General features: G+C 39.1%; 1 protein-coding gene across 11 annotated transcripts in view; it reads right to left on the bottom strand.

Moving 5' to 3' along the window:
* The window catches only part of odr4 (odr-4 GPCR localization factor homolog), a 96,942-nt gene that overhangs the window by 44,835 nt on the left and 26,563 nt on the right, over positions 1 to 25,544 (bottom strand). For all 11 annotated transcript variants that reach the window (XM_048602332.1, XM_020527060.2, XM_048602328.1 and 8 more), the window contains 6 exons: positions 22,353 to 22,459; positions 17,493 to 17,529; positions 7,122 to 7,256; positions 5,620 to 5,715; positions 3,610 to 3,651; positions 2,477 to 2,605 (listed from right to left, as the gene is read on the bottom strand). In XM_048602332.1, the coding sequence (XP_048458289.1) occupies positions 2,477 to 2,605; positions 3,610 to 3,651; positions 5,620 to 5,715; positions 7,122 to 7,256; positions 17,493 to 17,529; positions 22,353 to 22,459 (546 nt within the window). The remainder of the gene's footprint in view (positions 1 to 2,476; positions 2,606 to 3,609; positions 3,652 to 5,619; positions 5,716 to 7,121; positions 7,257 to 17,492; positions 17,530 to 22,352; positions 22,460 to 25,544) is intronic.

Genomic DNA, 25,544 nt, shown 5'->3' on the forward strand with positions numbered 1-25,544 from the left:
ACTCAAGCTCTTCCCCAATCCCTATACTTACCGACCTGCTGCGTGAGTTCCCATCCTCCTGCCACACTAGTTTAAACTCTCCCGAATGGCTCTATCAAACCTCCATGTCAAGATATTGGTGCCCCTCCAGTTTAGGTACAACCTGTCCTTCTTGTACAGGTCCCACCAAATTGACTACAACAGACATAAGAGTTTCTTTTGCGTGAAGCCCCTGCAGTGTTGTTATAAAATACAATGCAAGACGAAGTTGGTTTGTGTGTACCCAAGTGTCTTTTGTTAAAGCTATCAAAGAGCAGTCTTTATGAAACGTTTTGATGATACTACTTCATATTGTTTAATGTGGAATGTTTGTGCACGCTGATAATGCCATTTGAGACTTAGATTGCTTTAGCAATACAATGGGACACTTTAGATTTGTTTATATCGATCTATTTTTCTAATCAACCTGTTCAGAGATATTATTGCATAACTCTGGAGCCAGTGGGACTTGAACCCAGGCTTCTCTGCTCCAGGGGCAGGGACACTACCACTGCACCACAAGAGGGCCCTAAAAACACAATCAAATTTGTGAGAGATTTCCCATGCACAAAGTCATGTTGACTATCACTAATCAGTCCTTGCCTTTCCAAATGCATGTTGACTTGACAAAATGAGGCACTTCAGAGATATTTTCTATATCAATATTTATTTATTCTACATTTTTCTAATCAACCTGTTCAAAGATGGTACTACACATATGTGGAACAGGTGGGATGCAAGTTCAGGTCACCTGGCTTAGAGGTAGGGACACTACCACTGTCCCTTACGAGCCCTGAGGCAGTTTCAGGTTTTGGCCCAGTAACAATGAAGGGAATGGAAATGTATTTCCAAGTCAGGATGGTGAGAGACTTGCAAGCGACGGTGCTTCCAAGTACCCGAAGCCGATGGTAGAAGCTGGTATGGGCTTGCAGTCTCCTATGGAAAGAGCCTTTACACATTAACGTAGTGTATCTTGTATAGGGTAGACATTGTAGTCATGGCATGCTGATGATGAAGGGAATAAATGATTGAGGCAATGAACGCAGTGCATATGAAGTGAGTGATTTTGACTTGGATGGTGTTAAGCTTATCGAGTATTGTTGAAGTTGGACTCGGCCTGATAAATGGGAACTATTCCTGACCTGTGGCTTGTGGGTGATGGAAAGGGCATGTAGGGTCAGGATAGGTATCATTTGGCACACACTACTCAGGCTTTGACGTGCTCCTGTAGCCACAGTTATTTTGGGGCTGGTTTAGTTAAGTTTTGCTCAATAGTTACTCCTAGAATATTGAAGGAAGTTGCTGAATATCAAGGAGAGGTGGTTAGATATGATGTTGATGAAAATGACCATTTTCTGGCATTTGCACGGCATGAATTTTACTCACTACACTTTAGCCCAAGCCTGAACAATGACAACGTCTTGCTGCATGTGGGAAAAGGTTGCTTCATAATCTGACAAGTCACAACTGGAACTCAACTATGCAAACATCAACAAACGTCCTTTTATCTAATCTTATTATGGACACAAAGACATGGAAGATGTATTTGTGACCATTTTTGTAGCCATAAAACCTTTGAAAATTAGGATATCACAAGTGTTGAAGGTAGCTTTTAAAATGATACTCTTTTTAGCACTGAATTCATGAAAAAAAATCCATATTATAATGTACGTCTGCCTTCTCTTTAGAAACATGGATGCAATACACTTATGTTTATTCATACGTGATCATAGGTTCTAAGAAAATGTCAATGTATTAGTTATAAAAAGAAGTGTTTGCAGTTAATTCAGGTGGGGGGGGTGGGGAAAGAATGGGGAGGAGGACGATCGGTTTACAAGCTATAAAACTGCAAATTACAAACAGGCAACAGTATTATCCTGAAACTGTGGGTAGAATAAACAAAGACCAGGCAGAAAAGAATCTTTTCAAAATCAGAAGAGACAGAAACAAAGTAAGGGTCATTTAGTGTTTTTGTTTTAAGTTACTTCTATTTCTCTTGTGCAGCAGAGTTCATAGTTCACACCAGCATCTTATACTACAGAAAGTTCACAAATGAAGAGAATAGAAAAGTAAAAGACGACTCTTTGTGGAACACAAATGACTTTCATCTTCCTGCTGATATACCCATGGTAAGTGTGATATAATCAAGTAAGGATGGGCTTAAATATGTTCCAGTTCATAGAATTAATATAAATGCTCTTTGAATATGCCCAACGTAAATCTTTTATGTATCTCCACTTTAAGATGATGGTGGTAAAATTATTGTCTGTTAATTACATATACAACCCAAATTCAAGTGATTCCCTGTAATTGTAAAATTTTAGTACACCAAGCAACAAATTAATAGACACAGAAGAACTTGCCTATGTTTATATTTCATGTCATTGAGAACATTTCCGTTAAGGATGTAAATCTCTTTTCTAAGAATACTTTTTAAATCATCATACAATTGCTGTACCTGAATGGCATCTTTTACTTTTGATTTACTGCCATGGAGATAAGCTCTGCAGCGTACAGTACCCTTCACACCGACAGAGCTGCCACAGTCTTCAATTAAGGCATCAACCTCTCCCTCAGCAATAGGAACCTTAAAATAAAAAGGATTGTAAGAATTAAAAACAAACATCATTTAGAAGTGACACAGTACAGTAATACAATAAAATTATTATTTTTATAACAAAAACAGAACATGCTAGCAAACAGCAGAACACCTGATACTTGTGGAATAACAAAAAGGGAAACATCAGCACGAAGACAACATTGTTCATCAGAATGCTGTGGAGGATAACAGAATGGCTGTAACATTAAGATTGCCACTCATATGGATTTACTCCTGTTGGCTGGAAGCCCAATCCATTTAGATGGCCAGACCCCATTACAATGTTACCACAAGTAGGCTTCCGTTACACAAATTAAATTATGATTTACTGCAATATTGGGAAAACTGGATCTTAACCTAGCTGCTAAGCTGAGAGTCACAGGAGGAAGGGGAGAAACCAACATCACATGAGGCAGAGAATATGCACCTGGAATTCAAAGACGCATTCCTGCTCCTTTCTGTCCAACATAAATGGGTTTATACTTACCTCTTGAGGATCTTCCACTTCATTATCTAGTTATATTGGGCAGACTTGCACAAAGAATGTGCTCTATCCATTTGTCTCACAAAATTTTTCATGACATTACATGCATCCTAGGAATTTGATTTACACATGGTACTGAGCTTCCAACTGTTTAAGCTGGGTTCCAGTACATAGGGTATAGTGATGAATCAGGAACAGCTACATTAATTTTGCTATCGCTATATTCCTCCATAGTTCAAGTTGTTTATTGTTTCTGGCTCACTAAAGATGCTGACTGATCTACTGTATGTTTTCAGTATTTTCTGCAACTGTGCCAGATTTTCATTATTTGCATTTTCTCTGCTTTTCATTAGTAATATCTTTTTGGCTGGCACGTTTTATAAAAGAAAAGACATTCACTATTGATTAATATTGAACACTTCAAAGAAAATGATAACACTGAATAAATATTTTTGACTAGTTATTTTGAAAATGAATAAGAATTGGAAAGTTTGCTGTCAGAACTAACAGGTGCTGTCAGGAACTGGACTTCCGCTGGTAACTTCTTTTTCTGTAGAAATAATCAAAATAAAAGATTCAGTCTAAACTTTAATATTAACAAATTGCATATAAATTATAATCATCTATTACATTATAGTTACAGTAAATATTGCACAAAGAATACAAACGTTTTTTACTTCCTTAAAAAAAAATCACTCTATAATTAAAAAGTGAGAAAACAGGAACATCTTTGGGAATTTTTCTAAATCTTCTACAGGGAAGATATCTTTGAGTGTTTCTTTCAATTTTTACTGTCTTTAACTTCTTTATTTAGGCATGGATGATACATTCTTCTCAATCAGCCTTTCTTACTCACAAGGATAATATCTTGCTGAATATTATTAAATATCTCCTTAATGGTCTTTGGCTGTGTTTCTATTATTGTACCTTTTAATCCAATTTCCCAGTTTACTTCTGTGCCGTCTATCTTCATACCTTTATAAATAACTTTATTTAGGTTTGAGATACTAGTCTTTGACCCATGCCTCTCATCTTCAGACTTATGATGAAATTCAATAATGTTATAGTTGCTGTTACCTACAGCCTCTCTCACGATGAAGTTATTAATTAACCCTGTATTGTTGCAGGAAAATGGATGAGACATTTCAGTTAATGCATGGAAACCCAGAAAATAAAACAGGTTAGCAAGAATGAGGTGCTGGGGAATAGAATTTAAGAGTTAGGATGGGGGTAGTAGAGTTTTGGATGGCCTTAAGCTTACAATGTAGGAAGTGACCCAGGAATGCACGGGAACATTCAAGTCTGGAAGTAATGATGACATGGCTGGGTGTTTTAGCAGCAGATGAGTTCATACAGGGCCAGGTGATATTACAGAGACAGAAATAAGGCGGCTTTGTGAAACTGCTCAAATTTGACAGTAAGTTTCAGCACTAGACAGCTGTCAAGGACAGGCATTGTGGCTTAGCTCTATAAAACTCTGGTTAGACAATACTTGGAATATTGTGTTCAGTTCTGGTCACATCATTATAGGAAAGATGTGGAAGCTTTAGAGAGGGTGCAGAGGAGATTTACTAGGATGCTGCCTGGACTGGAGGGCAGGTCTTATGAGGAAAGGTTGAGGGAGCTATGGCTTTTTCATTGGAGCGCAGAAGAATGAGAGGTGACTTGATAGAGGTGTACAAGATGATGAGAGGCACAGATAGAGTGGATAGTCAGAGATTCTTTCCCAGGGCAGAAATGGCTATTATGAGGGGGCATAATTTTGAGGTGGCATAATTTTGAGGTGATTGGAGGAAGGATTAGGGGAGATGTCAGAGGTAGGTTCTTTACACAGAGAGTGGTGGGTGTGTGGAATGCACTGCCGGCAGTGGTAGTGGAGTCAGATACTTTAGAGACTTTTAAGCGACTTTTGGATAGGCGCATGGAGGATAGTAAAATGTAGGATATGCAGGGTAGATTGATCTTATAGGATAATAGGTCAGCACAACATCATGGGCCGAAGGGCCTGTACTGTGCTGTACTGTTCTATGTTCTATGAAACTAAGTTTACGTGTGGCTGAAAACAAAGGTTTCAGTTTTCCTACTGTTTAGTTGGAAGAAATTATTGCAGCCTAAAAACAGTAGAGTAGGATGTTGTTGGCATATATGTGGAAACTGATGCTGTGTCTTCAGCTGTCATTGCTGTGTAACAGTATTTAGATGAGAAATAGAAAGGGGGCAAGGAGAGATCCTTGGGGGACTACAGTGATAACAACACAGGAGCCAGAAAAGAATTCGCAGCTAGTTCTCTGGATCTGGTCTTAGCTATAGAAGAATGGAACCAGGCAAGTACAAATCCACCCAGCTAGATGACACTGAAAAGGCTGTTTTAAGATATAAATGTAAAAAACCTGAAAGAAACTAAAATATATATTTTGGTCAGCGACTATTGTACTAAAAATCAGCTGGTTAAGTATTTCTGTATTAAATGCATTTTTTTAAAAGCAACAAATCCAAGATCATTATTGAGCTTCCATACCGATCCTTCTCCTAGTAGGCTCTCTGGTTCTTTAAACTGTCCATTTATCAGGTAACTGCTTTGCATAATTTGTTTTGCCCAAGAATTCAGACCTTTCTGGGAAGGGAGAAATGGTGTAAGGGAAGAGATTAAAAAAAAGCACAGAAAAACACAGACAATAAAGGTTGCCATTGCTAATCCTCTCTTTAACTCTCACATTCGTATCAAATGCTCAGCTTAACACAACTGAGTTAGATTTGGAGGACACCACAACTTCACAAGTTATTGTATTATAAAGGTACATACAAATCATTGCTGTTTAACAGTATTTAGATGAGAAATAGAAAGGAACCAAAATTCCACTGATCTGGTGTTCAGAGGGAACAAAAGGCTTGTATTTGTATTGTACTTTTCGCAACAACAGATACCTCAAAGCGCTTTACAGCCAAATGAATTATTTTTCAAGTGCAGTCGCTATTGTATTATAAAACATGACAGCTGATTTACACTCAGCAAACTGCTGCAAACGGCAATGTGATAATGACCAGACAACATGCCTCATATGATTTTGACTGAGGGATTAATGTTGGTCACATCGCGAGAAAACAAAGCCAAATAGCAGCTATGAACCCTTGCTTGAAGTGAGTATCCATTTTTCTGGGATAGTGTGCCTACTTCTGAGCCAGAAGTTCCAGATTGAAATCCCACCTGCTCCAGAGGTGTGCAATAATATTTCTGAACAGGCTGATTAGAAAATATCTGATCATGACACCAGGAACAGCTTCCCTGCTCTTCTTCAAAATACCATGAGATTTTGTACATCCTCTCTGGCAGGCAGATGAGATTTGGTTTAACATTTCATGTGAAAGATGCACTCCTGACATTCAATATAGCACTGAAGTATTAGCCTGGAACCTGATCCACAAATGACAAACACAGAGATGCATTTTTGCATTTACATTTGGGGTTGTTGTATATCTATCAGCAATGACAGAATGTAGAATAACAATAGTAGAGATGGCACTGTGACAATTGCTGGAATCCTGTTCTGAATTTTAAACCAATCAATTAAAATGAAATAATTTCTGTGCTAGCATTTGAATTTTTTGATCACAGAAAATAATCATACCAAGAAAAAGCAGAAAATTAGGTTTAAAAAGGTTTCCAACTTAATTAGATTTCTTTGAAACTTCTATGAGGTATCTTAATCCACAAATTTTAAGAGATTGACATGTCAACGCCACTTCAAGGAACATTTGCTAAATTAGTACTGTCTCCAATTCCCCTAAACAACTTGGTCATAAAGTGACTTCTAAGCACCTCCAGCAACAATATTAAATAAGGATTAAGTGATTGCCATGTCAAATATCTCAGTATTCCTCATCCTTTATCATACCTTGTCTTCTTTAGTTTCCCACACAATTCAGTGGCGGAATCCAAAACAAGAGAAGAATTTTTGACCCAGGAAACCCTATTCAATACAAATATAAAAAATAACTTGAAACAAAATAAGTAACTCATACCAATGAATTCTTGTCAAACTGACGTTCCGCAGATGCTGGTACAGGGATATACACTTCCACATTGATGGTAGCTTCCACAATCTGCCAGGGGGCTGTGAGGCTGCTGGATTTACAGTCTAGCATTTTAATAGGAGCCTTGAAAACACGAGAAATTAAGATCATTAGTAGTCAGCTTAGTTTCTTATTGGAATTATTACATGAATATTTGGCATTCATGCTTATAACATCTGCTGTTAACAATACCTAAATATTTCTTGCACATCTCTATTGAATATTCCAATATCAGTATCAGTGTATTTGTCAGTTCTTGTTTTGTTGTGATTGACTGACATACATTTACTGTTATTTCATTCTTGCTTGTATTAGCTAAAAAATGTTTTATGCCTATAATTGTTTTATGAATGTACTTTAGGATCTTAAAGACAATGAAGGACTTGCAATTACAAAACACATTTGGACTGTTCAGCACACCCTCAGGGAGACCTCAAAGACAATTAACTCCAACCGATGAGCAGACACAATCTATTTAAACAAACAATGCTGACATTTTGCACATGGCAAAACTTCACAATTAGCAAATGAAGTGAATGACTGGTTAATTTGTGTTTTTGATGATGTTAAATTGAGGGATGAATGGCTGCTAATAGAAAACATTTGCAGAAGTTCCTAAACAATGCTACATTCACATTTATAGGCATACAGAGCATTGATTTAATCTCATCCGAAAGTCAGCACATCTCTAACAACACAGTAATCCTTCAATTAAAATCCTGGTTGGTACTTAAAACTAAAACCTTCTGAAAAATGCCAAAATTGAGTCAAACTGGCATCAAAGATCCTAAATAAAAACTGAAAGAACTGTGGGTGGTATAAATCAAGAACAAAACAGAAGTTGATGGAAGCTCAGCAGGTCTGGCAGCATCTGTAAAGAAAAAGTCAGAGTTAACGTTTCGGGTCCAGTGACCCTTCCTCAGAACAGGAACAAAAAGAGAAGTTGCTGGAAGCTCAGCAGGACTGGCTAGATCTGTGAAGAAAAAAAATCAGAGTTAATGTTTCAGGTCCAGTGACCCTTCCTCAGAACATGATCAAAGATCCTAACTTCTATTTATCATCTGATGTTTAATATGAAAATTTATAGTGTAACTGAAAGACAGCTGAATACAACAACAAAAAGATCTTAGACAACTGCATAACATTATAACATGTGAACTATCTTTCCTTGCGAGATTTATGATCATTTTGTGCCATTATAGCTCTGGATTTCTTCAACCTACTGCTATGCACCTTTACTTTGTTGCACATACAGTGAAAATTCTGTTTACACTTCTAAAGAGTGCTGCACTTAGAGCAAAACCGAGGCAGAATGTCTAAGAAAACTTAGGACCCATACAGCAACAAAAAGATTACAGGCAGTCCCCGGATTGTGGATGGGTTCCGTTGTTGAGTCTGTTCTCAAATCGATTTGTATGCAATTCAGAACAATATAGTTGTTCATAAGTACAGGAAATGTCGTATGTCAGATCTTTAAAATTACAGCCTTGTATGGGAATGCATCCATCCATACAAGTGCAAGTTGGATGTTTGTAAATTGGGGACCCTGTACTTGCCTTTTTTGTTCTTTTCTATGTGCTGGATGGAAACATCCTCTGCATAACAGGGGCTATTGGAATAGACAGGTCCCAAAATTTTGGGAAAGATGGACAACATGCCTTGAAGTTATTTTGGTGCTTATGCTTGCCCTGTATAATAGGCATGCATCAGTCCGATTTTACCCTGAAAGAAAACACCAGTAATAGCATGTAATATTCTTGACCAAGTAAGTGTTCAAAGGCATGAAGTGATTTCTGCACCAATTGGCATCAGCACACTGTCTGACTGAAGGGACCAATGTGTGTATCTGTCCTGCTGAGCGTTGTATTCTTCAGTGATACTCTCTTGCAAAGTCAATCATGTATGAAAATGGGACAGATAAGACCAATCACTCAGCAACCCATACTATAACAAATATGCTAAAATACAGAAACTGGACTTCTAAGTTAGGTCATTTCAAACCAGCCTGCTGCACCCTGAAATTATTTTAGCCAGTTAGTCCCAGAAAAAATATTAAAGGCAATCAAATTATGTTTATATCATAAATATTACATTTGCTGAGCATCCTAAAGCACTTTACCAATTAAATTTTCAAATACAGTGTGTGATAGGTTAAAAAATATAGTTACCATTTATAGATAGCAATTTCCCACAAACAGCAAATAATTCATTTGTTTTTTGTTGGTACTAGTTGAGAGAAAACTCATTAGTATTTCTTGAAAAGCACTGTGGGATTTTCCACAAAGTTTAAAATGGGCAGAGGAGGTCCCAATTTAATACATCATCTGAAGACCAACCCGTTCTGAGGAAGGGTCACTGGACCCATAACGTTAACTCTGATTTCTCTTCACAGACGCTGCCAGACTTGCTGAACTTTTCCAACAATTTCTGTTTTTGTTTCTGATTTACCACATTTGCATATCTTTTGGTTTTTATTTTGTATCTTGAGCTAGGTCTTGTTATGAAGGAATATATTGAGTAATCCACAGGTGCAACATGCAGTTGTACTGGGCCTTTAATATAGCAAAACAAAGTTGGCAGTGAGAACAGTGCATAATAAGAGATGGTCAAAGGTTCATTTTAAGGAAGATTTTGAAATTGAGTTATGATTAACTTAGAAGTATATTCAGGATTCAAAAGGATATGGGAGTTTACTAACTGTGAAGAACAAGTGAATCGAAACTTCAACAATACCTTGCTGCCAGCTGGTGTTATCCCATATTCCTCAATAACTATACTGACAATGGTAATTAGAAGGAATACAAACATGAGGCAGAGGGATCTGAGCGAGTGAGTTACTGGTATGAGCAAAAATATGGATCCACTCACCACTTTTGACTTTGTCTTCTTAAAGCAAGCATTTGGGTTCATAGAATCATAGAATCCCTACAGTGTGGAAACAGGCCATTCGGCCCAACAAGTCCACACTGGACCTCAGACCTCACACCCAGACCCATCCCTATAACCCACCTAATCTACACAGCCCTGAACACTACAGGCAATTTAGCATGGCCAATCCACCTAACCTGCACTTTGGACTGTGGGAGGAAACTGGAGCACCTGGAGGAAACCCACGCAGGCACGGGGAGAATGTGCAAATTCCACATAGACACTCGCCCGAGGGTGGAATTAAACCCGGGTCCCTGGTGCTGTGAGGCAGCAGTGCTAACCACCAAGCCACTATGCCACCCTTAAAACACTTAGAGCCTCCCCGGCGGGGAACTGAAGCCCGGTCTCCTGCGTGACAGGCGGGGATACTAACCACTATACTACAGAGGATGGCACAATGGGTGATATGTCACAGTGTTACAAAAAAATTGCTGAAAAAGCTTAGCACATCTGACAGCACCTGTGAAGAAAAAATCAGAGCTAACGTTTCGGGTCACGTGACCCGTCCTCAGAACACTGTGTTACACAGTCAGCTAGCAGTTGATGTCAGGGACAAAGAGGAATAAGTTATACATAAATGGGCAAACATGTGATTTAAACACATTACAATGAAGCAACAGTGTTAGGCTTAGCTGAGAGATCAAGAGCCAAAAACTTCATGATTGGTGAGAAAGGGGTATCTAACTCTTTTTCTTCAGTAATGGGATATGGGCTTCGCTGACTGAGCGAGGATTTATTACCCATCCCAGTTGTGCTTGAGGTGGTGGTAGTGGTGAGCTGCTTGACCCAGAAATACTGAAGGAACAGTGAAATATTGCCAACTGAGGATGGTGGGTGTCCAACACTATGGAGGAAAGGTTAATCAAGAGTTGCAAGTTCTTGAAAATTGATTTGAAGATGTCTCAGCATCAAGCGAAGCTGAGATCATACACAGTAAGTGATATATTTTAAATTTATAATATTGTTTGGTGCCAATTATTGACCAAATAATCAAAATAACATAAGGGCAAAATTCAAAGACAATAAATCTGTAAATGGAAGTGAAATGAATGACCTGCATTTTTGTCTAGTCTTTTGTGTGCTCAGGATATTCCAATAAGTTTTACAGTTAGACTTTCTTTGAAATATGCTCACTGTTTTGGTAAACACAGCATAGTAGTCTACTTATGCACGGTAAGGATCCACATACATCAGATAATAACTAGGCAATCTGTTTTAGTAATGGTAATTGAAACCTAACGTTCCAAAACAACCAAAACTCCTCCACTCTTCTTCGAGCATGATCAAGGAATGTTTTACACAAACTTATAAAGGGAGGTCATTGATTTAATAGCTAATCTGAAAGTTGGCACCTCCAATAGTGCACCAAAAACTCAGTACTGTATTTTAGTGTTGACTTAGATTATGTTCTCAAATCACTAGTGGTGCTTAAAGCTACACGTGCTGACTCAGAGGTAAGAAACCAAGTCAAGACTGAACCAGTGATGAATAAGAGTGTATATGATCAAATGAACAAAGCAATATGTAATGATGTCCAACCAGAACTATGTGCACTTTGCTTGTGGAAAAATCAGGTTATTTTCTTTCAGCATAGGCTGAATTTGAGACAATATTAAGTTAATGGGTGATCTTTGAGATCAAAACACGTTCAAGGTGTATAACCCCTGGCGCTTTCATATTTTCTAATTCATTTGTTTTGGTCAGCTAGCAATCGATGTCAGGGACGAAGAGGAATAATTTATACATAAATGGGCAAACATGTGATTTAAACACACAACAATGATGCCAATAAATGGTGGAAAATTAACCAGTCATTCACAGGTACATCATACTATGTTTCTGGCACTCTGGTATTTTCTGTTATTCAGCTAATCTTAATGTTTACTCTCCTTTTACTGTCATTCGTAGCTGTTTGAACAATTTCTTTACTGTTCACATATTTTCTTTTTGTAAAACTTAAACTTGCAGGGTGGATAGATAATGGCAGTGTCATTCCAACAACTGTCTGTGTTACATGGAATCACAGAATGATGCAGCACAGAGGAGATCAATCAATTCATTCTTTTCTTTTAATTCTTATATGAAATGTGGGCATCACTTGCAAAACTGGCACTTGTTGCCCAACCCTAGATGCCACTGAGCTGATTGGCTCTCTGGGCTATTCCTGAGTCACATGCAAGCTAGACCAGGTAAGGATCTCTCTCCCTAAAGGACATTAGAGAACCACATGGGTTTTTACAACAATTGTTACACTGTCACCATTAGATTTCCAGATTTAGCTATAAATTAAATTCAAATTTCACTATCTACCACAGTGGAGTTTGAATCCATGTCTCCAAAACATTAGGTTGCAGTTGTAGAGTGCTAGTCTACTGACATTACCACTGTTTCATCACCTCCCCATCAGACTAGTGTCAGTCAGCCCTATGGTAACAATTAGTCCCACTCCAGACTGGTATTTTCTTTAACATTTTTATGCCTCAAGTATTTAACAATTCACCTTTGAAAATTATTACTTTCATGTGCAGAAGTCTTACCCACAATAACTCATGAGATGGGAAGAGATGGGGAGGAGGAGTAGGTCATTCACACCGAGCCTTGCTTTACTATTTGATAAGATCGTGGTTGATTTGATTGTGGCCTTAATACCACTTTCCTGCCTGTCCTTCATAACTCTTAACTCCTTTGTTGACCAAATATCTGTCTGGCTCAACCTTGAATATATTCGACAACCTAGCCTCCACCACTTTCTGTAGATGAAAATTCTAAACAGCAACAATGCTCTGAGAACAGAAATTCCTCCTTATCTCTATATGAAATGAAAACCATTTAATTTTAAATCATTTACCAAATGAGAGGAAACATCCCCTCAGCAACTACACTGTGGTGATTGTAATGCGGTCAATCAGCTGACCTCAGAGAAAATGTGTTCCCTGATTGGGCTGTTAATCTGGTCCGATATGGGAGCCCTAACTAACATGTAAAGACAGTGAGTGTCAGAGACTCTGTATGAGGCAGAACTGTTCATGTGTAAGTAAAGGGTGACTAGGCGATGGGATACCAGACTCTGTGGACTTATTTTATATTCCAACAAGACATCCCAGAATCTTGTATGTTTTGATAAGATCATCTCTCATTCTTCTGAACCTCAGGGCGTAGAGGCCTAACCTTTTAACCTTTCCTCATAAAACAATCCCTTCAGTTCAGAAATTAGGCTGGTGAACGTTTTCTGATAAAATTTGTCCTTAACTTGCTGACTTTCTTTCATTAGTTTATAATTTTTCAATGCCAATAACATTTTTTACAGGTCTGTTTTTACAGTGACATTAAGATGACTGCATCCCTCCATTTTTAAACTTGATGTAACATTCTCAATATTTTAGTGCTTTGGCATCAACACTATATTTAAGGTGAACTATGAAAACAGATCCGAATGCCTGCAATTTCGCCTCTTATATCCATGAGTTACCTAAGATGTATCCCATCTGGAACAAGTGATTTTTCTTTTTTGGGGAATACCAACCTTTATCCTTTCTTTAACATTTTTTCTGCCATCTCCTTGACAGTCACACTGGGAACAACCTTTCCTCTAGTAAAGGCAGATCCAAAGAGCTCGATAAATACCTCAGTCATGCACTCTGCTTCCATTTTAGTTTCTAACTCAGTAACCCTTCCATTTACTTAGACCTTTCTAACAGATTTCTGAATTTCCTTTCAGGTTAACAGCTAATCTTCGTATGTCTCTTTCATTCCTTTTTAAACATGGTTCTCTCTCGCAACTAATATGTACTATACACATTTCAAACTGCCTTTTGGTTTTATTTCATTTTTTTTTCTCAACCAGGGACCCCTAGCTTTGCATGGGCTTCCCCCCCCCCATATTTGAACATGTCTAATATGTACGTGATGAATGTCGCCTTTGAAAATACCTCCAATGTTTAATTTCCATTTTGCTTGCCAATTTTTGATTCCAATTCCAAATTTCTTGAGTTCAAAATTTTTATTTATAATTATTCCTTGTGTTTTTTCCCATTACTTTTCTAAATCAGGGGGTTTGCTTTTGGTTCACAGCATATGCAATTCTTTTGGTTTTTATCCATTTAGGACCTCTGGGTGAAGGATGACTGCAAATATGTTAACTTTATCTTTTGCACTAATGGTCTTCCCAGAGTTAAAACTGAGTACATCTGTGGGGCCTTCATTTCCTGTTAGTTTTTTAATTACTCACCGTCATTTGCTGAACCCTCTCTATTGTATGCTGCTTCTGCTGTTTGGCATGCTAGTTCTGTATTGTAGCTTCAGCAAGTTGATACTTCATTTTTTAGTTAAGTCTTGTGCTGCTCCTAACTTTTTCTGCATACATGCTTCATTGAACTAAGAGTGGTCTCTTGTTTTGATGGTAATGGTCGAATAGAGAATATGTCGGACCATGAGGCTAAATATTACGGTTGAACATAATTCTGCTGCAGCAGATGGCGATAGGGAGATGATGACCTAGTGGTAATACCACTAAAATATGAATCCAGACATCTAGGGACCCGGGATGGCAGATGCTGGAATTTGTATTCAATAAAGAATCTAGCATTAAGAGTCTAAGGACGACTACGAATCCATTGCTAATTGTCAGAAAAACTCATCTGGTTCATTAACGTCCTTTAGGAAAGGAATCTGCCAGCCTTTCCTGGCCTCATCTACATGTGACCCCGGACCCTCAGCAAAGCAGTTGACTCTTAACTGGCCTCTGGGCAATTAGGGATGGACAATAAACGCTGGCCTAGCCAGCGACATGCTCATCCCATGAATGAATTAAGAAAAAGATGGCTACAATGTCTCATAGATGCCCAGCTTTGACTTCTGTCTCATTTATCACAGTGGTAGTGGTACAAAACACAAAAGACAGCATTCTCAATTGAAGGGGGGGATTTTGTCTCCACAAGTACTGTACAGTGATCACTCCTAGCAACACTGCTGTGGACATACACATATGTAATAGATAGATTATAAGGGAATGGTAAAGTAGATTCTTATTTCTGTTGGTTTCCTCACCAGTTGCCATAAGCAGAGTCTAGCAACTATGTTCTTAGGACTTAGCTATCTCAGAGGGTCTACCAATTTTGAAGTTCCCCATCCAGAGTACACAGTGTACTCTTGTAATCCTCAGTACTTCCAGCAAGTGTTGGTCTATATAGTGGTCTCCCAGAGATACTCCTTCCCAACTGTATTTCATTGTACTCCACCTCTGATGGATCAATCCTGCCACTGGGGTAAGATATACCAAGGGATGGTGACAATGGTGTCTACAACATTGGTAAGATATGATTCTGTAAGTATGACTATGCGTGTCTATTGCTTAACTGGTCTGTGTGACAGTCCTCCCAATTTTGGTACAGGCATCCAGAGGCTGGTAAGCAGGATTTTGCAAGGTTAACAGGGCTGTGTTTGCATTTGTCATTTCCAACACCTAGGTCAATATTTGGCTTTATTCCTTTCTTTAAACTTTGTAACTATTTGCCAACAAATAAGTGGCCTTTTAGGCCATTTCGAAGGGCTTGTTATGGATCTAGAATCACATGCTGGCCAGCAGATTTTTTTTCCCTAAAGGACATTAATGAAATAGGTTTTCTTTTTTAAAGACAATTAACATGGTGATCGTTAAGCTAGCTTTTCAATTCTAGATTTTTATTCAATTTAAAATTTAACATTTACCATGGAGGGATTTGAACCCATGTTCCCAGAGCACTAGCCTGGAATTCTGGGTTACTGATCCAGTTTCAATAACCACTATATCACCGGCTCCCTGAAGTAACCAAACAAATTCTGGTGTTGATTTTCTTGCATACATGAATCCTATAAAGAGCTATAATAGTTTATTTGATCAAGGCTGCTACTCACCACATTCCCCTTTGCCTGTATCTTTCCTGACTAACTTATAGCCAGAAATATGAAGGTCGCTAATCTTCCCTTCTTTGGGCCACGTCTTTGTAATTGCCACAATATCTTAATCTGTATTGAAGTCCCCCAAACTCAAGTACTGCATATCACATCTTCAGAGAGATTTTCAGCCACTTTGCCTCATCTGAATTCTAAGTCAGATCCCAAAGATGAACAAAAATATTCTAATCACTGTTCTAACAACTTTATAGAGTTATGACATAAAAAATTTAAAAATACAGATGAAGTTTCAAATTAAGATATGCCAGATGTAGGGCTTGTTAGAGAATGAGAGCTAACACTGTTCTTATTGTCACATCCCTGGCTTATGTATTAATACTGTGGCCTTGATATTCTACAATAGGTTTTGTGTCTACTCTCCAGAAACCATTGCTATGATCAAAAGATTTAGTATTGCTGCGAGGAGATGTGATGTCAAACTCTGTTTTGCACATATCATGTAAGAATGCCAAACTTTAAATGATCACAATTTATACTACAGGAGAAACAAATCCTGATTGTTGGCAACACAACTCTTACTGGCTGAGGTGTTGCTATGGAAAGAATTATCAGGATCTTAAGGCTTGAACATATTCCTTTGGTTTGCTGAGAACAGATTGCGATGTATGAATGTATGTTGCTTCTAGTAAGCATAAAGGACCTTTTTTATGAACTCAACTAAGTATCTTGGTTGTTAGAACAGCTGTTGACACTTTCAGGATTGTTCAATCAGGCCTGCCCAATCATGGAATTACATTTAACTTTGGAAATTCTATGTCGCATTACATGATCTTGGACTGTTTGCATAATGTTTATACACTGTTACAAAAAACCACATGAGCATGATGTTTAATCTGATCAGCCAATAATCAGCAAATGGGCCAAAGGCAGACATACTCCGGCCTAAAACTCAACTGGTCAACTCAAATTACCCTGGAAAGGAAAAGTATCTAAAAATGTGAGGAACATCTTAAGCACATTTTATGCTGCTTTGGTGCAGTGAGTGGTATTTTCAACTAACAGAATGTTATGGTGAGTCCAAAAGAATGTTCTGCCAATTACACACCTGAGCAATATTGTGTTGAAGTTCAGTCTGCTGTGATGCCTTATAAGTAGGCACTAGATCGCAACAATTGGCTGATCAAATTAAACAGGAAAACATTACAGAGGCAAGTTTGAAAGCATAGATGTAAGTGCAGAACCTAAGCTCTCATTGACTAAGTTTCCATAATGATTTCAAAGCCTCCTAGCAATCTGTTATATTTCTAATGATAAATACATTAGACAGAAGAGTTAAATTTAAGAAAAATAATAGTTACAGTCTTTTCCTGATAATATAAAGTTGCTTTTACTCAGCAACAAAAATGACAAAGTGATATTTTGGTGGTTAAACGATTGAAATATTACTCTAATTGAATTAGATTACTTCAAACTGAATCAACTGCATCATCTTATTCTTACCTGTGGATTGTGAAGATCATAGGCTCGCACCTTCATTCTATATACAGACAGCTCAGGAAAAGTTCTGGTTCATTTTACCAATACGGCGGATTTCTAAAACAAATTCTATAAATTATTTATTACTGTAATTTAAATTTGTAATTTGTTCTACTTTTTGTAATGCACTCTAATTTGATAAATATAGACTAATTTTGGTTTTGGAGATCCATATCACAAGAGATGAAGTATCGAGCTAAACCACAGGCTCCCAATGGAATACAGTTTATTATGAATTGCCTAGCATCACAGAATTCCCACAGTGTGAAAGCAGACCATTCAGCCCATCAATTCCACATGAACCCTCCAAGAGCATCCCACCCTAGATCCACCCCCCTACCCTATTCCTGTTGCCCTGCATTTCCCAGGACTTATCCAACTAGCCTGTACATCAATGGACACTATTGGCAATTTAGCATCGCCAATCTACCTAACCTGCACATCTTTGTGGGAAGAAACTGGAGCACTTGGAGGAAACCCATGGAGACAATGTCTGTGTGGAGTTTGCACAATCGCCTGAGGGTAGAACTGAACCAGGGTCTCTGGTGTTGTGAGGCAGCAGTGCTAACCACTGAGACATTCTGCCACATGGAAAGCTTAAATTTGTGTGTACAAATAGGAATACACTGCAGAAGAGGAACATGGGTGTCATTTAGGCATTTATATTTAGGCACTTACATGTCTGTTTAAAACGTAAATTATCAGTCCATATTTTTAATCAGTTTACTTGGAGCTCAAGACCATATCCAGGTTTGTCAGAAATGGTAATTTCATCCTGTCCACTGTAAAATTATTTAAAGTTCTTGGTACTGTATAATTTGATTAATTGCTAAGTAGACCATAGAGTTCAGCGCTAGTACTACAGCTTTCAGAACACAAATACTGAAACTCCTGGGTTAGTTGCAAACATAATTTCAAAGAATGAGCAGCATTAGGCCTGTCGTGTTTGGTCAGAGAGCAGCATCCACCCTACCGAGTTTGGGCAACGAGTAGTGCCCACTCTGTCAAGTGGTTCATTGAACACCATCCACCCTGTCGAGTTCAGTCAGAGAGCAGTACCCACTTCTGGATGAATTGCATCTTACGCTATTAAAAGCTAGGGAAGAAACAGCGAATGCTCTGAGGATCATTTTGCAATCCTCACTTGATACAGGGATAGTACCAGCTTTTTGCCTATCAACAGCCATGTGATTAGTTGTCAGGTAGCTGAACGGCCTGGGTTAAGAACAAGTTACAGGAGGGATTTGATCTCCACCAGTTCAGAAGCAGTCTCTCTGTTCTCTGCAGTAAAATCTCAAGAAAACCAGTTAATCTTTCCTGTAGCATTTGCTTAATCTTGACTTTAACTGATAAATTGTGGACATTTTACAAATGAACCAACCACACTGTGCCATTTGCACATCAGTGCAAACATTCAGAAAAGGAAAACCTGAAAGAAATGTTTGGATTGGCAATAACCAACTCAACAGAATTTGTGGACAAAGACTACAGAACTGTCTTTTCAGTTCTTTTCTACTCCATTTTTTAAAAAACTATTTATACGTCTGTCTGTGCATGTAAGGGGGAGTTTATAAGGGAATTAGAGCTTTAATTCATAGTGTTAGATGCCAACAGGTTATAAAGGTTTACCTGTAGCCACAGTCTAAATAATAAAAAGTAATTCTTGTTCAGAACAGAAACCTGTTCCATGTTCAATCAAGCTGGGTCTGAAAATCTAGTAATTTGGGGAATATTGTGTGCTAATTTTCAACTTCAACTTTTGTGACAAATTCAGGAATATTGAGGCTTGATTTTCAGTACTCTACCTCAGAGACAGAGGCCAGGGAAAGAATAGGGATACCTGATCACCAGCAGAACCTGTTGCCCTATATATGTCTTGCTTATCTTGCTTCTACACACTGCATCAGGCCCTCAACATAGACAATGATTTGTGGTAAATCTTCAATGGGCCTGAAATTAGGCATCAAGCTGGTGCAGTTGCATTCGGCACTACACAAAGACTCAAAAAAAAAACCAAGATAGTGTAAAATGAATAAAATTTATCTAAACACAGAACTTAATATGCTGCCTGTGCCACCTAAGTGCACTCAGGGGCTTTTTCATCCTCTATCTTCGACTACAGCTTAATGTTGTCCTGGGTTCCACAGCTGGCAGACGAGGTAGATTTCTTGAAACCATTAGACCTCCAGTTTCGTTGGATGACGCCGGGGCTTTTATGTCTGGAGTGTCTTAACATAGTGAGAGTCTTCTTGCCACAGGCAAGTGGACATTACTCTACTTCAACTGGCAAGGGTCAGAAGGGAACAGGCAGGGTGGAGGGCCCAGTAACTTCTGTAGTGTCCAGAGAGGGAAATTTTGCGGGGCCTATGTGTGGGTCCTCATCCGGCTTGGTGCCTCCTGGCATTGTCCTGTTTCCTTGTGAGGCAGGGGCACCTGGATTTGCAGCAGGTTCCCTATCCCCATTTTACATTGTTTTCAGTCCTGAGGACCAATGGCTGGTAAAATAGGTATATGCACTTCTCCAGCAAACCCTGAAGGTGGCGGACCCAGCTCTCCATGGGAGCCACCAATCTCTTCAGTGATAGCCGTACAACCGCATATTTAAGACAACTGGGTTGCATGGCTACACTCCTGCAGCATCTGAGTTGAGGGCCATTGCCTCTGACATAATTGTCTGCTGCCCCTCTACATGTGGGCAATACCCCCTGATCAGTGACCCTACAGGATTCTCTTCTGCCTGAGGTTGAGCAAGTGCCACGTCTCCGGAATTCCTCCGAGTTCTATTGGCTTGAGGCATTTTTCTTTATTGCACTGAGGCGCTTACCAGATTGTGCTCCCAAACTTACTCAGTGTGACGTTTCCACCAAGATATAAGTGAATTGGTGGTAGGGTGCAGGAGGTAGCCTTGTCAATGCGAACTCCAAGGCCTCAGAATTCTCTTTCTCAAAGATTGAGGTAGCTTCTGGCTGACTAAGCTGCTTCTTCACCTAGGTAGTAGACATTCTGCTGGAGCCCAAAGAAACAAGGGAGAGAAGTCATTATGGCCAATGGTTAGACCAGGTGTGCAATAAATGAAACTGGCCATGGGGTTAATGTGAGAATAAAGAATGGTACTTACTCAGGTGGCAGGACATGGATGGCCTGGAATCACTGAAGAAATAGGCAAAGTCTTTTCCTGCAAGGGACAGGCTTCTGATTTCCTAGAGGTTGGCAAGTCTAATGTTGGGCACCCCTCTAAGCCGGGCCCTTTCTGCCCTCTTACGGGCTGTTTTCCCCTTGAATGAGAGAAAGGGAGGCATCAAATGAGATGAAAGTGGATGGTACGGCTATCAGTGTTGGCGCATGTGGTGAGATGTCTCAGGCAAGAGAGTAGGGAGGGAAGGGGCCTTTCAGTGTTAGTGGTCGGGAAGGTTGGCTGGAGGGGTACGAGGGGAGGGTGTGCAGGCAATGATCATGTGAGTGAAGACGATATGGCAACAGTGAAAGTGGCAATGCATGGTGGGAGGTGGACGCAGTAGCACAGACTGATTGATTGTGAGGTAGCAGACAGCAGTATGGCACTTATGGTGGAGGAGCCAGAAGCCTTGAAGCTCTGCTGGCCACTCCTCTGAACACTAACTTGAGTGGCAAGCTCAGACCAGGATGCCAGTCTGGTAGCATGGCTTCCTGTGCTGGTCCTTTGGGAAGAGGACACCACACTTCTCATCATTGTATCCAGCAGGACATCCAGGTCCTTGACGCAGAATCATGGCACCACTTTCCCCTTCTCAGACATCTTCTGAATGAGTATCTGCTATCAAGCAGGGAATCTTCAAAATGCCAGTGCTCATCTAGATGCACAGTGGTCTTTTAAATATTGTGCGGATGCCAGGGATGCTGGTCTTTTGATGGATAAGTTTTGAGTAATAAGTTCTTTCATCAACAGTGCATGGTAAGATAGAGCTAGAATTGGGCAAAAGATGCACCACAAGGGTGGAGTAGGCAGTAATTGAGCTGTGCTTGGTAAGATACAGCTAAAAATCTTGTTCAGTCTTGTGACGAGAAACCCTCCAAGAAACTCGATGATACCGGTACTGAGCCAAATAAAATGAAGATTCAGTCCATGGTAATAATGCACATTTTGTAATCAGACTGCAACTTTTCAGAGTTAACACTCATGAAAGATAAATTGTTGATAAATCTATTAAATGCAACTAATCAGGCAGATTTCAGAAGCAATTCAAAAAGGTGCCACAGGAGTTGTATATCAAGATTAGGACTTGTGACTCGGAGTACCATTTTATCATGGAGTGAGGATCAGTTAACAGCAAATTGCCAGGAGTCTTCCTTTGCTATATTCAAAACTTTCTCTTCCACCTCAGTAAGCTTTCTCTTCCATTCTCTATTCTCAAACCAACAAACACAATGACTCAAAGACCATCACTTTTCCTAATCAGCAGGGCTTCTCTTTACCTGAGAAAGGGAATTGTATTTCCTTAGCAGAGCACCTCTTCTCCCTCATACTTTCCTTAAAGTAGCTGTTTTTCACCCAAAGAACGTGTCTCCTACCTCCACAATGTGGTGTCTTCACTGTATTTTCATTCTTCCAAGAACAACATATTGTCACATAAAAGGGATTTTATTTTACTTTCAGCTGACAATTCCCACAAATGACAGAAACCCGTGGAAGGAAACACATTTCTCCTCCCGGAAGTTTCAAAAAAATGGGAACTCAGAAGCACCTGAAAAACAAGTTTGCTTTGTAGGATTTTTTTTAAACTTACGTTCTGACAGGAGTATACTTTATTATACAAAATGTTCCTTGATTTAACCATTAAAGGATACTTCTTCGAATCAGCATAGACTTGGAGAACAACTCGCTCAGCTGGTTCTTCCTCAGAAAAGCTCCAGAGTCTTTCCTTTGCTACAGCAGTCTCAACTGCAGTTGCCAACTGTAACAGAACCATTACAAGAAATTATATGACTCATTTAAATTAACATTCACTTTTTACATGTATTGGTTTATAACTGATCACTTAAGGCTGTCAGCCAAGAGGTACAGGCTTGTGAAGCACTAGTGGTTTGCTAATGCCATATTTTATATGTTGATGAGAATAATCACATCACAGAACCCAGTTACTGAGGAAGGGTCACTGGACCCGAAACGTTAACTCTGCTTTTTTCTTCACAGATGCTGCCAGACCTGCTGAGTTTTTCCAGCAATTTCTGTTTTTGTTCCTGATTCACAGCATCCGCACTTCTTTCGGGTTTTTTTAACCCAGTGGATACAAGTCTAGCTGTCCAACCTTTCCTCATAAGACAGGCCTCCCATTCAAGCTACTGGACTAGTAAACCACCTCTGAACACATTTATGGCCTTTCTTAAATAAGAAATCTAATACTGTACAGAGTACTCCAATGTAGTCTCACTAATGTCCATATAACTGAAGCAAAACCTCCTAATTCTATATTCAATTCCCCTGGCAATAAATGATAACATTTGATTAGCTTTCCTACTAATCTGATTTGTATATTATCCTTTTGTGGTTCATGCACTAGGAAACAGCCAGATTCCTCTGCATCTCAGAGGTCTGCAATCTCTCACTGTTTAGATAACAGCCTTCTGAAAGATGGAAACTTGATGCATTTAATTTGTAAAATTGTGAATAAATAAAATGAGACATATATGTCCACACTGTTCTGTGAACATCCACTGCCTGCTCTAGCCACAGTTTATGAAGGAATGTTTTTAATGAATGATAAATGTGTAATCACTGGCATTTAAAATTCAGTTGTTATAGATTTCCTCTCATCACATTTCTTTGCAATAAAATACTTTCTAAGGTTTCCAATCAAAGGTACTTTATTCTGCTGATGTCTAACTAATTTTTGATGAACGTTACTGGTTTCTGAATGGTAACTACTTAACATACAATGCTCAGTAATTCTGCTTGTTGAACATTGCATCGAGTTCAGTTACAATGGAGCTTTGCACTTGCACGTGCAGAGTCTGTATTTTAATGGTTATTGCTCAAATCTAGGACAGGACCGTTAGACGGGTTGGCAGGCTAGGTGCTAGGCAGAAACAGTTGGTGGGTCAAACTTCAGGAAAACCTTGATCAACTGTATAGTTGTTAACTCAAGATGAACTTCTGTTGTCAATGGCAGAAAGTAGTGGGCAGAGTTCATTTCAACATATCTCATTCAATTGAAAAAACATAATTGTAAGTGGAGAGAAATTTAACCCATTTTATAAGAGAATTTTTCAGCTGTTTGCATAATATATCTAGTACAGATACTTAGCCTCAAAAATCACTCAAGGGTAAGGCAGCTACAAAATTAATAGCAGACTCCTTGTCAGAGAAGAAATACTCTATTAGATTCCATTTACACAAGGAACATTGCTGAAAATGAACTCTGACACTGACATTGAACAGTATGATATTTGCTGTGACATCAAGATTGAGAAATTCAGAAAGTGACTGTTGTCAAATCTGTCAAGAAAAGTAGGATATTCAAAGTAATTAATACACAGAAATTGGTTAGTTGTTGAAATGATAAGCCTGATGACAATGTGAATGTTGATGAAGATGATGTGAAAGTTAATAATCCATATGATGATGCCAATCAGATTAACTGATGTGGAGGTGCCGCTGCTGGACTGGGGTGGACAAAGTCAGAAGTCAGACGATACCAGGTTATAGTCCAACAGGTTCATTTCAAATCCAAGCTTTCCGAGCACAACCCTTTCGGCAGGTGCAGTGAGAGAAAAGTGTACACAGACAGGGAGATCAAGGGCTCAGAAATCAAAAGATCGTAGAACTGGTGTGAGTGGAGTGTCAAATAATAAGTCTCTGCAGGTGACCAAGTGTGTTAGACAGTGAGTAAAGTGTAAACAGTTGAATACCAAGCAAAGGGATGACCTATAATCCGATTAATTGAGGAATAAAGATAATTACAAAAAAATTAAAAATAAGGTGGTGTTGGAGACAAACTCAAATGACTGGAATAACATGATGGGTATAACAGTCGCATGCCGAGGGTCTAACCAAAGTAATAAGTAATCCAAAACTGTACCAACTAATTAAGGTAGAGCGATCATAATAATTTATCAAGGTGATGGCATCAAAACAGGACAGTAAGGAAGATCTTACAGATACAGAACAGTGGTGGGATCACATGTAGTGCAACATGAACCCAAGATCATGATTGAGACCGTCTTCATGGGTACAGATCTTGGCTATCAGTCTCCGCTCGGCAATTCTGCGTCGTTGTGTATCTCAAAGTCCGCCTTGGAGGACGCTGACCTGAAAACTCGATTGCTGAAGTGTTCCCCGATTGGAGGGAACATTCCTCTGGCAATTGTTGCACGGTGTCTATTCATCCATTGTCGTAGTGTCTGCATGGTCTTGCCAATGTACCCTGTCTGGGGCATCCTTGCTTGCAGTGTATGAGACAGACAACATTGGCCAAGTCACAAGGGTATCTGCCATGTATATGGTGGGTGGTGTTCCCACATGTGACGGTAGTATCCATGTTGATGATCTGACATGTCTTGCAAAGCTTGCCATGACAGGGTAGTGTGGTGTTGTGGTCGATGTTGTCATGAAGGCTGGGTAGTTTGCTGTGAACAACGGTCTGTTAAAGGTTTGGCGGTTGTTTGAAGGCGAGAAGTGGAAGCATGGGGAAGGTCTTGGCAAGATGCTCATCGTCATCGATGACATGTTGAAGGCTGCAAAGAACATGGAGTAGTTTCTCTGCTCTGGGGAGAAAATAAAAGGGCCTGTATCCAAGGAAAAGGGCCTACATACAGGTTTATACAATTTCTCACAGTTTTTTTCACAGTACAGAGAATACCGGTACTACTGGCTCTTAGCTGCAGGGTATGTACTGAAGTAAATTACAATCCATAAGAAAAAAACACCCTCCTCTTTGTTTACAGAACCAAATAACTCATTCCAATCTGCTTCGTGAAAAGCATCATTATATGGATCAAAACTATCATTTTCATCAGTATTCACATTGTCATTAGCTATAT

Source organism: Rhincodon typus, chromosome 10 (genome assembly GCF_021869965.1).
Source record: "Rhincodon typus isolate 14 chromosome 10, sRhiTyp1.1, whole genome shotgun sequence".
Lineage (NCBI taxonomy): Eukaryota > Metazoa > Chordata > Chondrichthyes > Orectolobiformes > Rhincodontidae > Rhincodon > Rhincodon typus.